We start from the raw sequence: 14210 nt of genomic DNA on the forward strand, positions 1-14210 counted from the left end.
TCAGTCCTGGAGCCGCAGGCAGGACACAGTGGGGAGAGACTTGGTGCCTCTGCCAGGGAAGCGGCGGCTGTTCCCCAGGTGGAGGAGGACTCTCCTCTTCACGCCGACGGCCAGCTGGGAGAGCTGCAGCCGCACGTCCTTCTGCCAGCAGGAGTAGAGCAGGGGGTTCAGGAGGGAGTTGCCCAGCCCCAGCAGCCAGAGGTAGTTCTCAATGACTTTGTAGGGGAAGCACTCGGGACAGACAGTTTGCACGATGCTGGCGATGAAGAACGGCAACCAGGACAGCGTGAAGCACCCGATGAGCACGGCAACGGTGCGCATGGCCTTCATGTCGCTGGTGGTGCGGGACGGGGGGCAGCCCCCCGCCAGCCCCGCGTGCTCCACCTCCCGGATGTGCTGCACGTGCACAGAGGCAATTTTCAGCATGTCACAGTAGAGATAAATGAAGAGAAGGAGCGCTGGGAAGAAGCCGACGCAGAAGACGGTGAGCATGTAGGTGGGCTGGAAGACTCCGAAGAAGGAGCACTTCTCATCGGTGGCTTTCATCTTCTGAAAGCCCGGGATGAGGACCGGGAGGAAGCCGATGACGGCAGCGACCAGCCAGAGCCCCACCAAGCGCACCCCGACCCGCAGGCCCGTCACCAGCTGGAAATAGTGGAAAGGCTTCCTGATCGCCAGGTGCCGGTCGCACGCAACCAGAATCAGGGACAGGATAGAGGCAGCAGAAGAGGAGGTCACGAAAGCCATTCTCAGGACACAGAAGATCTGGGGAGGACAAAAGGGCTGGGAAAGCTCATCTATGACCAGACCCACGACCGTGAAGCCAACCATGGTGTCCGCAACGGCGAGATTAAGGACAAAATAGAGCCCCTTGGAGCCGGTCTTCTGGATGAGGCGAAGGAGAGCGATGGCCACCAGCGCGTTGGCGGTGATGATGAGCGAGGCCAGCACCGCGAGGATGGTTCCCAGGGTGGAGCTAGCCATGGCTGTCCCCTGCGGGGCACAGCCCAAGGACAGCATGTCCCCAGCACGATCCTAGGGCATCCCTCACCTGGCGCTTCTCGGCACGGACAGCTGAGCAGCCAGGCAGCGGGCAGCGGCAAGCGCAGCCCCTCGCTCTCGGGGCGGTGCAGCGAGAGCCCCGGGTCGAGCGGCGTCGCTGGGGCTGGAGAGCAGCGCTCTGCTGAGCAGCTGCCTGCCGGAAGGGACCGGTGCACTCACAGCACCCGCTGTGCCCGGGGAGGTCCCTCCCCTCCAGCCACGTTTCCAGACAACCCTGGAGCAGGGGGGTGAGCAGCCAGCGCCCGGGCAGGAAGCTGCCACGATGGCACGGGGGTGGTGGACAACCCCCAGCCAAGCACCGAGGCCCCGAGCAGAGCCGGCGCCTGCTTTGCCACGGGCGCTGCTAACGGGGAAGAAGCAAAGAGAGTTCCCGGCACCCAGCCCCGCTGGTACGGGTAGGTGGCACGGCTCGTGGGGCTGCTGCGGCGTCGCCGCCGGACCCAGGGCGGCCTCTTCCCGCGCTGCCGGACCAAGGGAACACCACCGATCCCTCGCCGGAGCAGCAGCCATAAAGGCGACCCGGTTATAACAGGGAAAGGTACTGACAGGAGATGTCTGCTGAAATACAGATGGAGAAAATGCCTGCCGGCCGGGAACCTGGTGCATCCTTGGCAGGCGCCGGTGGGAGACTGCGACGCCCTCGATAAGCGCGGCCGGGAGCCCAGGGCATCCTCGATAAGCCCAAAACAAAGAAACTGCCATAACCTGCAAAGGGGCCTCCTAAGCAAGCAGAAGCCAGCGACAGCTCTTCCAGGAGCTGCTGTCCTCTGCCCGCTTAGGGATCCACATAAAGTAACTGGCTACCTACCCAAAACGAGCCCCTCGCTCTCCAGAGCTCCCCCCGCGCGACCCCTCGGCCGAGTCCAGGCCCCGCGACGCCGATCGTCTCCGAAGAGAGACTTCATTTGCCATCGATCGACCTCACGCCTGGGAGCGGCTTAACGAACTGTACCATATCGCTTTGAATGAAATATATACACTTGCTACTAATACTAAAAAAAAAAAAAAATTAGATGTACACACCCTTGCTTTACTAATCATAACTGTATTTACCTTACTAATAGTAACTCGTAACAAAGAGATTCACGGAAACAAAGCCTCCGCGTCCTTGTGCATTACAGCACCGCAGGGACCCACGGTGACGGCCCGTACGCTCCGGCGGGGCGGGCGACCCTCGCGGGCCGTGCCCGGCGCTGCTCCAGCCCTTTAAACACCGTGCCACCAGCCACCGCTCCTGCCTCCTGAGCCGGAAAAAACGGAGCTGCCGGGAAACCGGGCAGGTTCAGGCCTTCCTCTGTCAAACAGTAACCCGCGGAGCGCGGGCGGACGGGGAGAGGCTGCGCGGGGCCGGGGCGGGACGCGGGCGCTGCGGCGGGAGCGAAGGCGCAGCAGACGTACTGCGACCCCAAACCGGTCCAAAAAAACTTTCTAACACCAACTCGGCATTTCGAAAGCCAGCATGTTTTATTGCAGCGCTGGACGCACGGGGGATATCTCCGCCTAACGTGCATGCCGTCATACAAAACTACAGCACGTTTATCAGGTTACGTGATTCGTATAAACCCGCCTGAATTTACACTTATGGGTTAGCGATTAACACTGCACACACTAGTGGTTTGCTGTAGCTAAATTAGCCTCGCTTGCTACATAAATCAGCACGTGTGCTCCTTTCGGGCAAATCTTTTGGGTCCTGAATCGAGTCCGTGGTCACGATCTCCCCTTGCCGCATTTACCTTTCACCCGGTTTCTGCGGTTTTACCAAACTTCACGCTTCTCTGGCCGCCGTCCAGGCTTTGGTGCCAAGATGCTCCCTTTTATCGGTCTGTTAGCTCTTCTCCAAGGCTAGAGCCGTTCGTTTTCCACAGTTTGTTACTTCTACAAACACTTTCATATCTTTGAGCTCCCTCCCAAATTCCTTTCCCAAGGCACCGGTGGTCAGTAGTTTTGCTAATTGGAAAAGTACCGTTTCTGCTTAGCTTTAGAAACGATTTACAACAGCGCGTCGGGTTGCGCGGTGCGTCCTGCCTGCGCACGCACCACGCGCGGGCGCCGTGTGGGTGCAGGCGGCGTCTGTCGGCGCCCTACGTCTGCGCACAGGGCACCGGCACGAGCTGTGGCCGCTGCGGACCGAGCTGGGGAGCCCCTTGGGAACACCCCGCGCCTGCGCCACGGGTGGCCACGGGAAGGGCTCCGGTGGCCTTACACCCTTACGCCTCCTCCTCCTCAGGTTGCCCAGGGAGACACCTGGGGAGCCTCGGCGCTGACGGGGGAGCGGGTCCGACCCCCACGGCATGAGATCAAGGTGGAGGGGAGGTTGGACAGGGGGAGGAGAAGCGGCAGGACAGCTGGGGAGAAAGCACAACCGCAAACGGGAGCCGCCGCGCCGCGGGAGCTGAGCTGGCAGCGCCGGGCTCCTCCGTCCCGCCTCGCCGGCACAGGCATCTCCACAGGGCCAGCGCCCAGCAGCAGCGACCTCCAAGTTGCGAGACCGCAGCTGGTTCAGCAGCCATCGCCGGCGGCGATTCCTCCTTCCCGCCGCCCCGCTTCGTATTTCTACTCCGCTGTGCCCCTCTGCAGCTCAGCGCCGCCCGCTTTCCCAGTTACAACCCTGAATACGTCGAATCCCGGCCTCCGTTGGACCCCCGCAGGCATTCCCCTTCTGTCCTGCATCAGTCTGGCTGCTTTGATGGCTTTCGTAAAGGACTTAATCAAAAGCCTTTTGGAGACCCAGACAGACCGGATTGACTCCGCCTTCCTGGCCGACGCATCGCTGACTCCTTCAGAAGCCTCCCCGCAGATTTGAAGCCTGGATTCCTCCTCTTCCTCACCCATCAGCGCTGGCCCTTCCAGCACATCGTAGTCATTTGTGTCTCAAGTCTTCATTAGAGTTCCCACCAGCGTGGCCGAGACATCGCTGTAGTTCTCTGAAAACAACCCTTCTTTTGAACCCCGTCCACGCTTTTGCCACTTCCCCGCCGCGAGAACTTTAAACGAGAGGCTACAAGCGCGACCGCTGCCCTTTTCATCCTCGGGTCCCCCGAGCTGGGGTTGCGGGCCCAGCCCCCGGCTCGCGCTCCCTGGCACCCCCTCCCCTGCCAGCGGTTCAGCTGGAGACCCCCCCCCGGCCTCCCCATCGGGAGCCCCCGGCAGGGAAAGCCCCCCAGCTCCTCCAGGCAAAGCCAGGCAGCCTTCAGCTTGGCTACCACAGTCTCTGCTTTTCTGAGCGGTCCTTTCGTCCCTCGATTGCCCGCCAGCCCCAGGGACCGCCCGCAAGGCTCCTCCCTTCTACCTGAAAGAGGAGGTGTCCTCAGATTTGGGGTTTTACCTTGGTAAGTGGGTGCCTGGGCTCCCTCTTTTCGTTTTGACCTGGTTTACTGCCGTTTTTATATTTAACGTATCAGGGACAGGAGTTGGACTCGATGATCCTCGTGGGTCCCTTCCAGCTCAGGACGTTCTATCATCCTGTGATGTTTCTACTTCCCACTTTTGGGAAGGACTTTGGCTGTTTTCCAGGGTGCCCCGAGCAGCCCCTCCACGTCGGCGTTAAACCGCGTGGACCTTCTGTGGGTGCACGGGAAGGTCCCTTCCAGCGTCCCTCTGTGACGGGGTACACGTTTACCCCGCACACCGCAGACTCCAACGCTCACGCCTACGCTGTCTTCACAGCGCTCGCCATCATTTTTCAGCCGCTGAAGGCAGCAAGATGTCAATGGCTTCGGGGCACGAATCGGGTACCGCCGCCGACTGCGGGCTGCAGGAGCTCGGGTACCACCGGCACCGGCGGTAGCAGGATCCACATCAGCACGTGCTTGGCGTAACGAGGGAGACGGGCCGCTCAGCCACTCGCTCACACATTACTCGGCGTGGCACAGAGAAGGTTGGAAAGAGAGACAAGGAAGCTTGAGCAGAGAAGGCAGAGATGTTTAGGGCGTGTTTCATCCTAAGGCGATGAACCTCCTTCGAGAACGCCCGATCTCCAGCAGCGCCGCCCCCTCGCACAAGCCGTGACGATGCCGGTTATGGGCTGGGATTTTTAAAACCCCTCGCAAAATACTCAGCATCCTACACCAACCGAGAAACCCAGAGCGACTCAGCTCTTCCTCCCCGCCGGCTGCAAAGGCGAGATGCCGTCGGGAGGAAGGGCTTTATGACCGCCTGCAGGAACACCGGGCACAGCGCCGAGCCGCGCTCGCATCCGCAGCGGTGGCCGCCGCCGGCCGTTTACCGGCAGTTACTATTGACAAAGCGAGGCAGTGACATGTGGCAACATTTATGACCGCCAGTGCAATCAAAGCTCAGATACGGGGCGTCTCCGGGGGCTGGGGACCACGCAGGCAAGCGGAAGGAACATCTCCAAAGCCGCCCAGGGCAGCTGATCCAGCGGGAGGAAGAAGAGGGGACAGAAGGGCCCCTCGACAGCACCTTGCGGCTGAGAACTGCAAAGTGGCCGTGGGGACGCTTTTCCCGCGCTGCTGAGCAGCGCCTCGTAGCAGGCTGAAGAGCACGGGCAGGACAGCAACCGCGATGCCAGAGAACGGTCAGGGCATCGGTCCAAAAATTAACAGCAGCGGCAACAGCGGTGGGCTTGGCGGTGCTGGGTTAGCGGTCGGGCTCGATGATCTCAAGGGTCTTTTCCAGCCGTAACGATGCCATGATTCTATGGTGACATCCCACGGAGCTGCGCAGAGAAATGGCCCCAGGACCACAGTTACAGAGACGCTGAAGAAAACCAGAAGAACGTAGCAAACTGCAGTTAAAACGCACCTCTCGGGTAGGCTCGTATTCAGCCCCCACGTAAGTATTTACTTAGAAATCCTCTTCAGGAGTAAAGCCAGGCGAGGCACGTGAACCTTGGCCACTTTGAAGCCACTGCTCCCCGTTTCTGGTAGCCGGTCAGCAGAGTTTGGCTCTGACAACGATCCCGCCAGCCGAGCGGGACGGGGCCCTGCCGCAGCCCCGCTGTTCAAGGCAGGGTTTGCCCAAGAGCTCGTCGGGGTCACCCCCCTTCTGCGGGCAGCCGGTTCGGGGCGGCTGCGCCTCTGCAGAGCCACGGCGAACAATTCCCCTCCCGTGCCCGGGCTGGATTTGCCTGAACGTCCCTCGCGCAATTCGCACAGAGAACCCCAGCCTACGGCCCTCCCCGCCAGGACGCGGCTGCGTCGCGAGGGACCCCCAGCCAAAGGCCACCCCGGGAAGGGGAAAGGGGGCAGGAGCGCACGAGCTGTTTGCTTTTGTAGCCAGACACGTTTAAAAAAAAACCAAACAAAACCAGAAGAGGATGGCCAGAATACCCTGCTTCACGTTCTGCCTAGCACTAGCAATGTTAGAGGCACCATTTTAAAGGAGTGGACATCTGGGTTCAGCTTTACATCACATTACCTTGCTTTAAAAGGGATATAAGCAAAAATAATATAAGCAGTAAGGCGAAGAGACTGAGGTTTTGCAGAACTGAGCTAAAAGTGCAACACCACAATTTTCTGACACTAACAATTAAACCTTGTTTTAGAAACATTTCTACTGTAATGAATCCTAAAGATTTTATATATATATATATATATTTGGGGAAAAAAAGATACATATAGCATGCTGAAAAAACAGCTTCTGTTCTCTCCCAGGGCAGACACACCTGCAGTAAATCCGCACAAGCACAAACTCAAGCTATCCAGTCAATAAATAATTTAATGAGGTTACAGTTCTGCAAGGACACACGACAGCACCCCTTCCCGGCCCCCAGCCTCACCCCGCGGGCATGGCAGAGAAACGCACCCGAGCCAAACGACAAACCACAGCTGCACCAAAAGGCCACTGGAATGCACAGATCTTCACAGAAGATATCGCTGCAGGCCCAGACGCACGTACGCCGGTAGCGCTTGCCTCCGTGAGAAAAAACACGCGGCGCCTGCCGCCAGCCGCCCTTCAGCCAGATCGCGCTCCAGGGACCACGCGCTTGCGGGGGGGGGAGAGCCCAGAGCCACAGGTACCAGAACATCACGACACGGGGACGGTGAAATGAAGGGGAAGGCTGCAGCAAGGCTCCCTGCTGCAAGGCTTGGAGACGACTCTCGTGGAATGGAGCCAGCCGTCAGAATGGAAGTCGCTTCAGCTGCTCATACGTGATAAAAAACTGACGGGAACGTCAAGGAATTGGGCCAAATACACCAGGCAGCTGCACGGCCTCCCGCCGGGACCAGGCCACGCGCGGCAAGGCGAGGCAGGTAGGGCGCCAGCACAGTGCCGCTGCAGACCAAGACCGGGAAGCCGCTTTTCCAGGCAGCAGGAACTGATCTGCACAGGCAGAGCTGCGGGACACGCGCTGCCAGGAGAGGGAAGAGACCGACCCAGAAGCAAACTGGCCCGGGCTTGCGTAGACCATTGAGAAAGGGAGGTGGCTCTAACCCCAGACCGGGACTTCTTTAAAATAAATTACGCACACAATTTCAGAGGGCGAGAAGGATCTAGTACAGCAACACAGCAGCGCTGGTTCTGCAGAGCAGGTCAGCACCCGCCCCAGAGCAGCAGACCGTCCCCCGGCTTTCCCAACGAAACAGGAGCCGATCCAGAAACCGCAGCACCTCCAGGAGCTCGGGCCAAAGGGAAAGTCCCAGGCCGAGCGCTTGGAGCACTCACGCCACAGGAAACCGCCCGTGCTGCCGCACTGGGAGGCCCTGCGCTGGCCACCTACCGAGCTGCAAGAAGCAGCAGTCACAACCAGTGGCGTTTTTTGGCGCTTGAACCAGCAGCAGCCACATCACAGCTTACGTCTGCCCAAGCAGGACTGGGAGTCCGCTTTGGGCTGCCGCAGGGAAGACAAAGAGGTGCCCATCAAGGAGTCAGCTCGGCGCTTCCCCTCGCAGCCTGGTTTTCCCCACCCATGACCTCCCAGCAGCACGCTGAAGGATACAATGATGTTCCAGGGACCGAGCCGGAGCCAGTTGGGCCAGAAACCTTTATAGAGTGCAAAGAAGCCCTCGCTCTTCCACGTCTGGGAGGAGAAAAGAGACAGATCAATTACGAGCACCCCAGGTCCGTGCTCTGCCCGCCTCCCTAATGCCACGTGTGATATAACGGACCTTTACAGCTGCTGTTTAAGCAGACAGCCAGGGGAGATGCAGTTCAGTTGTGTGAAGTGTCACTTACAGCCTGTGAACCTAATCAACCTGCATCACCGACAAAGTTTTGTCCCATAAGGTTGGGAGGATGCTTGAGCTGATGGCGACCTCAGGAAAGGACTCGAGGCCCTCCTCAGGTTTGTCCAAAACGCTCACTGACAAGCACGTTCCCTCGCTGTGGAATCTACCTGCTCCCGGCGGTGGTGTGTGGTGCTGGAAGCTGGCCAGCCTCCTAAAGCCAGGGATCTGCCCAGCCCTCGCCTCCCTACCTTCACGAGGCCATCCAGGGTGCCCTTATAGAGCTCCGTGCTGCCCACTATCGCCCGCTGGTTCATCATCCGTGTCCGCACCACGTCCACAGGGTTGGAGGCAATGGCCCCGGCCAGCCCGCATGTAAAACTGGAACTACATACACACCAAAACAGGAGAGAGAACAGCTCTGAACACGGCCGTTCCGGCTCAGACAGGCCTTGACATAAGCACAAGAGAGTATCTTTTACTGGATTTTACGAAAGGCGTTTAGCAATAAACATCAGCTGCGCTACCTGTTCCCACCCAGAAAAGGGGCAGAGGCAGGACCCATACCGCCTCCGGACCCCAGAGAGCTCGGGGACGGGAAACGCTCAGCCTTGTCTAATCAAGACCCTCGTCAGAGCCTACTGCTGGCTCTGCACAGGGCCAGCCTGCAAGCGTTGTGCTGTCAAGGTGACACAGACCTGAAGGCAGCCTCTTGGAAGCGCACATCCTTCTCACCAGAGCAAACATTTCTTCGGGGCGGGGAAGGAGGGAGGAGGACCAAAGGCAGCAAGAGGGAGCATGCAGCTGCTAGTCTCCTCCCTCCACGTATGGTCTAGTGCTTGTCACCTTCAGCCCACAGCAGGCAAACCCAACAGAAGCACTGCAGCACCTCCAGCTAAAGTGTCTGCCAGAAGAACAGGAAAACGTAGGTGAAAAAAGACTTTGGGAGGTCTCTAACCCACCCCCTGCTCAGAGCAGGCTGACTTCAAAGCTTGGTCAGATTGCTCAGGGTCTTGTCAGCTTTGCAAGCCTCCGTTCGTCTCACAAAGCTCTTACAGCAACGGCCGCAAGCTGACGGTGTCTGGAGGGACGAGGACCTAGGACTGGAGCAGCTCTTTCAGCTGCTTGCTACAGGCAGGCGCACCCCTGGAACTGCTGCCTTGTTCGTGCCAGGGCACAGACACGGAGCAACAGCATTTCTGGTCATCAGCGAGCTGAAATCAAGCTGACGTTTCACATCACCAAAGGACTTCTGCCAGGCTCCCTCTGCAGGGAGGCCTCTCTGGGGACACTCGCTGGTCATTCTGAGCTGCTCCAGTCGACACAGCAGATCCCTCAGAAGTACCAAGCCTGCTCTCCGCAGCTCCACAGCACTTGTTCTATAAACAGGTCTCACCCCAAATCCCACCTTGCTCCTCAGCTTCACACACCCCTGCCAAGCCTGGGGAGTGCAGCAGCTGCAGCAAATACTCACACGAAGTGGGCAAAGATGGTGTCACCCATCAGGCCTGACAGAATTAAGTGCTTCTTGGTGATGTCGTAGACCGGCAGTTCCACCCCGACCACGATGGCGGCTCTCTGAGCCGTTGGGACGACACCCTGCAGAGCAGAAACATCAGTCAGAAGCGCAAACTGCTGCCTGGGGACTGCAGCTAGGATGGCATCGCCCCCAGCTTCCTCTCAGGGCCCTTTTGCTGACCATCTGCCTGGTATCTGCCTTGCCCGATCTCGCAGCTGTAGCTCTTCAGGCAGGCTGGCTCGCTGCCTCCCAGCTTCACTCCAAAGCTAAGGATTCCTCCACCCCGGCAGCGTTACCCCAGCGAGATTAACTACACGCTGCGTCTCTCCTCCCAGCCACTCGCACACAGGAATCAGGCTATAATCCACTCGTCTTCCCCCACTGAGCAGTACCCGCCAAGTTCAATACCAGAAAAGGTTCTGCACCAGAGGAAGAGCAGCTGTTTAAGGAGCCGGGTGGGGCTCCAGGTCCTCCTTGCTACATAACAGCAGAAAGTCTGCTTTGTTAAGGTTTTCGATTTAGGAGATTTTCATGTATTAAGACCCCCGTCTCCACCACAGACGTGCTTCTGTTTGTCCGGTAACCAGAAGCAGAACTTTGCTACCACCCTTGCTTCACAGTTCTCTTCAAGAGCTGCACCTGGGTGTAGCAAACGAGTTGAGGAAGCTGGTAGTTCTGCTGCTGGGGGGGTTCCAGCAGCTGGTGCTCACCCTCCAGAGGCCTCGGGTGCCCTCCTGCTGGTAGATGTCGATGAAGCTGCCAATCATGCCGCCCTGGAATAAACTGCCTTGAGCCTGCATTCGAATCTGAAAGAAAGCGTGAGTCAGCGGGACGACACCAGCGGCTGCCCGGGAGGGCAGATACCAGCTCGGCGGAGCTCCCGGTAGAAAGAACGACAGAGCAACCGAGAGCAGAGACCGCCGTCCACGTCCCTCTCCCAGCAAACCGTGCGGCAAACGATGATGGCAGGCAAGGAGCGGGGACAGCAACAGGGCGGAAGCGCAGTGCAAACCTCAGACAAGACAGAGGAGCGACGGGCAAGGCCCTCCCATTCTGAAAGCGGTCCGAGAAAGTGGATCTACACAGGGAGACGCGTGGGAAAGTTCCCCAGGCTCTCTTTGCTCAGAGCAGAGCTACCCTGACCCCAGTAACCCCGCAGCAGGGAAGGGGGGCACCAGGCAGTCCCCACTGGGCTCTGGGCACTCCACGTAACCGGTAGGACTTTGCGGCAGCAAAGCACAGCACAGCGACCAAAGGGAAAGGAGCCGAGGGGTGTGACGAACAGCTGGCTGCCACCCCGGGCACCTCACCCAGGTAAGGTAACACAGCCTCTGCCCCTTGCCGCAGCACATTTCACGATCTTTCAGAGCTGCGTTTTTTAAAATCTGTTTATTGCTCTGGGCTTCTGTTCCCATTCCAAAAAAACCCAAATTAGCAGAACTGGTGCCAGCAGCGGCTCAGAGAGCACCATGCTGCAGCTGGGAGAGAGGCGTCTTCACAGGAAAGCAGCAGCTTCTACGTGTCAAACCGCAGCCAGGCAGGAGCTGCCTCTGCCAGGTCCACCTCTTACCTTCAGCACATCTGTCGGGTTGGCAATTGCAGAGGAGATCACCCCTGACACCACTCCGCAGATTACATTGATTAGCAACGTTTCGTCTGCAATCAAGAAAAGAAAGTCAGGCCCTAAAGATCGAAAGAGAAGGTGCACAGATTGTACTGAACAAGCAAGAAGCTCTGGGAAGAGCAGAGAAGCTCAGTTCGCAAATCACAGGGTGAAGCTGCCCGAGCAGAGGCTGGCCAGCCACCAGCAGCTCGCGGCAGATCTGTCCCCACGCCTGCCAGAGAGCAGCCGCTGAACCACTCAGCAACGCGCGCTCAGAGGGAAGCGGGTCTCACTGACGAGACTAGCTGATCAGACAAGGAAAAGACCGCGATACGTGACAATTTTGAACGATTATCTGAGATTTCAGTGTCCAGTGATGCATTTCTCATGATGGAGACAAGCCAAGCCAGAGGAAGACAGAGAGGGACAACCCAACGCTTCTCAAGGCGACCAATTTGGTTTGATCTGGAGCCCCAGCTGGCCGCGCTCAGAATGTGCAGCCACCTTGAGAAAACAGAGAACAGGCGACCCAGGCAGAGAAAGTTAGAAGCAATTAGTTCCGAGGGGCGGGTGGAATAATCCAAGACTTCCAGGCCCGGTATTAGGGTGATGGTTACAGTGGGAAAAGGCACAGCCCTTTGCTGGTACTGACCACAGCACTTCCCAGAGGAGACCAGGCCACTGGCTGCCCCAGGCCTGTAGGGAGACAAACATTCAGACAACGGTACTCACGACGGGAAACGCTGCGACAGCAAGCGAGGAGAGACGTGCGGCCCAGCGTACGCGCACAGAACCGCGCGCAGGGAGGGTGTTACTGGAGAACAGAGCAGCCCCTGGAAAGAAGCTCGAGCGCGCTGCACTTCCCAGTCCTCTCGCTGGCCCGCTGACCGGCCCGGCCCGCCCACCTCGCCTTCCCAGGTCGGAACGGCGTTACGACATTCCTCATGTCACGCCAGGGTTTAAAACCGCGCGTGCAGATCTTGGTGCTCCCTCAGCGAGCACGGACCAGGCTTTGCTGCTGCTCCGCTCTCTAGGTAGGAGCCGCAGAGGCCCTCGTTACCAGAGGGGCACAGGTCAAGAGCATTTGTGTTATCCCACCTCTGCGGCCGGAGCCAAAGCTCTGGAGCCGGACGGCACAAGCTCTCTCCAGACGTGCCGCCTTCAGGCACAAGGACTCAAAGGCCCCGGCAGGAAGACAGGAGAGATTCGCTACCAAAGCTTCCGACCCACGTACCGCATCTGGCGTACAGACGGGACGGGATGCCTTCCCTGAGACTGACCAGACAGGAGAGATGGGCCTGGGTCAGCGACAGCTTTTTGTTTTTGGCCCTGACGTTGCAAAACAGAGATAAAGGCTGGGGAAAGGACAGACCTGGCCGGAGGGGGAGGTGTTTGGCTGGGGGCTGCGGGCAGCGCCAAGCACAGCGAGATTCACATCTGTACTGAACCCTATCCTTGCTATCCCTGTACAAACAAAACCACAGCGCGAAGCAACAAGAACTCTGTTTCTGTGGGAATCCATAGCTGGGACGGACAGAGAAAGGAACGAGCAAAACCACACAGCACAGAGAGCACGAGATTTCACGCCGCGCCTCCGGCGGGACGGGCGGTGCCTGTGCCGACGCGTTCACCGACACTGACCTTCCATCCGATCCACAAACAGCCGCTTCAAACTCTGGTAAATGCCAATCTTTATGGTGCCGTAAGACGCCTGCCTCAGCAACGCGGGGGCGATCCTGAGCGGGGGAGCAAACGGAACCGCTGAGCACTGCCAGCGTGGCGGCCCTCCCCGCGGAGGCATCCCCCCTCGGCCCCCAACCGCACGGGGCAGAGCTTGGGCCCGGCGCGCCCCTGCCGCCGCGCAGACCCCCCCAGGAAGCGCAGCTCTGTCAGGCGCCCGGGGTAGCAACCCCCGCTGCCCGAGAGGCGCCTCGGATGGCCCCCACGCACCCTCCAGCGCGGCGGGCCGGCACCCACGCAGCCCTTGGCCCCGCCACCCCAGTCCTCCCTCCCCACCTCGGGAAGAACGGCAGTCTCCAGGCTGCTGCAGCACCACTGCCCCGGCCCCAGCTCTCCCTGCGGGGCTCAGGGCCGGCCGGGGTCCCGGGGGGCTCGCAGCGGGCGGGGAGGGGGACCGGGGGCGGGGAGGGAGGGGGGCCCAGGGCGGGCGGCGAGAGGGACTAGGGGCAGGGAGGGGACCGGGGACGGGGAGGGGGACCGGGGCGGGCGGCGAAAGGGATTGAGGGCGGGGAGGGGACCGGGAGGGGGCAGGGAGGGGGGACCGGGGCGGGCAGGGAGGGGACTGGGGCGGGCGGGGAACCAGGGCGGGGAGGGAGAGGGACCGGGGGCGGACGGGGGGGCCGGGACCGGCGAGGGGGCCGGGGTGGGCAGGGAGAGGGACCGGGGGCGGACGGGGGCGGACGGGGGCGGACGGGGGGGGGGGTCCCGCCCGGCGCTTACCCCGAGTAGAGGGCTCGGCCGCCCTCCTCACGGCAGATGCGGAAGAGGGCGTGGAACATCCCCCGGTACCGGACCTCGCGGAACCGCGCATCGGCGCTCTGGCCCTGCACCTGCAGGCGCGTCTTGGTGAGGTCCACGGGGAAGGTGCCTGCGGGGGGAGAGCGGCCGTCAGCGCCCCGCCGGCCCCGCCCCGCCCGCCCCGTCCCCCCGCCGCCTCACCGAACTCGGCCACGATGGAGGCGAGCCCGCCGTAGACGAAGGGTTTCCAGTTCAGCGCGGACATGGCATGGCGGAGCGCGGCCGGCGGCGCACCGGGCCCGACACCTGCCTCGCCGCTGCGCCCCGACCCGGAAGCAGAAGCGCAGAGCGGCGCGCTGCGCGCAGGCGCCCACTGGGACGGTCGCCCCCTGCCGGCCCCGCCGGCGCGGCCCTCCGCAGC

The 14210-nt window shown here is 60.4% G+C and overlaps 2 protein-coding genes across 7 annotated transcripts; both read right to left on the minus strand.

Moving 5' to 3' along the window:
• Positions 1 to 984, minus strand: GPR119 (G protein-coupled receptor 119; the record flags this gene model as incomplete). The annotated part of the gene is made up of 1 exon (XM_082323086.1): positions 1 to 984. The coding sequence occupies one exon, from the start codon at positions 982 to 984 to the stop codon at positions 1 to 3; it is 984 nt and encodes a 327-aa protein (XP_082179212.1).
• A 1658-nt stretch (positions 985 to 2642) lies between these two features.
• SLC25A14 (solute carrier family 25 member 14) lies at positions 2643 to 14122 on the minus strand. 6 transcript variants are annotated; one of them, XM_082323203.1, is made up of 11 exons: positions 13991 to 14122; positions 13772 to 13919; positions 12953 to 13047; positions 11279 to 11364; positions 10419 to 10514; positions 9664 to 9788; positions 8441 to 8576; positions 7964 to 8044; positions 6829 to 7186; positions 4388 to 5781; positions 2646 to 3986 (listed from the first exon to the last, which is right to left on the minus strand). In XM_082323203.1, exons 1-9 carry the CDS (start codon positions 14052 to 14054, stop codon positions 7145 to 7147), a joined length of 873 nt encoding a protein of 290 aa, XP_082179329.1. In that variant the 5' UTR covers positions 14055 to 14122; the 3' UTR covers positions 2646 to 3986; positions 4388 to 5781; positions 6829 to 7144. The 6 variants fall into 6 exon arrangements, with proteins under 6 accessions (XP_082179328.1, XP_082179326.1, XP_082179329.1 ...); XM_082323202.1 differs by having other exon boundaries at positions 2643 to 3986; positions 4388 to 5740; positions 6829 to 8044; XM_082323200.1 differs by having other exon boundaries at positions 2643 to 3986; positions 6829 to 8044.
• Between the last annotated feature and the right edge of the window lie 88 nt (positions 14123 to 14210).

This window comes from Platalea leucorodia (genome assembly GCF_965183815.1).
Source record: "Platalea leucorodia genome assembly, chromosome: 10".
Classification (NCBI taxonomy): domain Eukaryota; kingdom Metazoa; phylum Chordata; class Aves; order Pelecaniformes; family Threskiornithidae; genus Platalea; species Platalea leucorodia.

Excerpts from the sequence above, each read along its gene's own strand:
- SLC25A14 (XM_082323202.1), bottom strand. The coding sequence starts at position 14,054 with ATGTCCGCGCTGAACTGGAAACCCTTCGTCTACGGCGGGCTCGCCTCC. Across the intron at positions 11,365-12,952 it reads GTTTGTGGATCGGATGGAAG|ACGAAACGTTGCTAATCAAT; the intron begins GTCAGTGTCGGT and ends TCTTGATTGCAG. Across the intron at positions 8,577-9,663 it reads ACCATCTTTGCCCACTTCGT|TTCCAGTTTTACATGCGGGC; the intron begins GTGAGTATTTGC and ends GTGTGTATGTAG.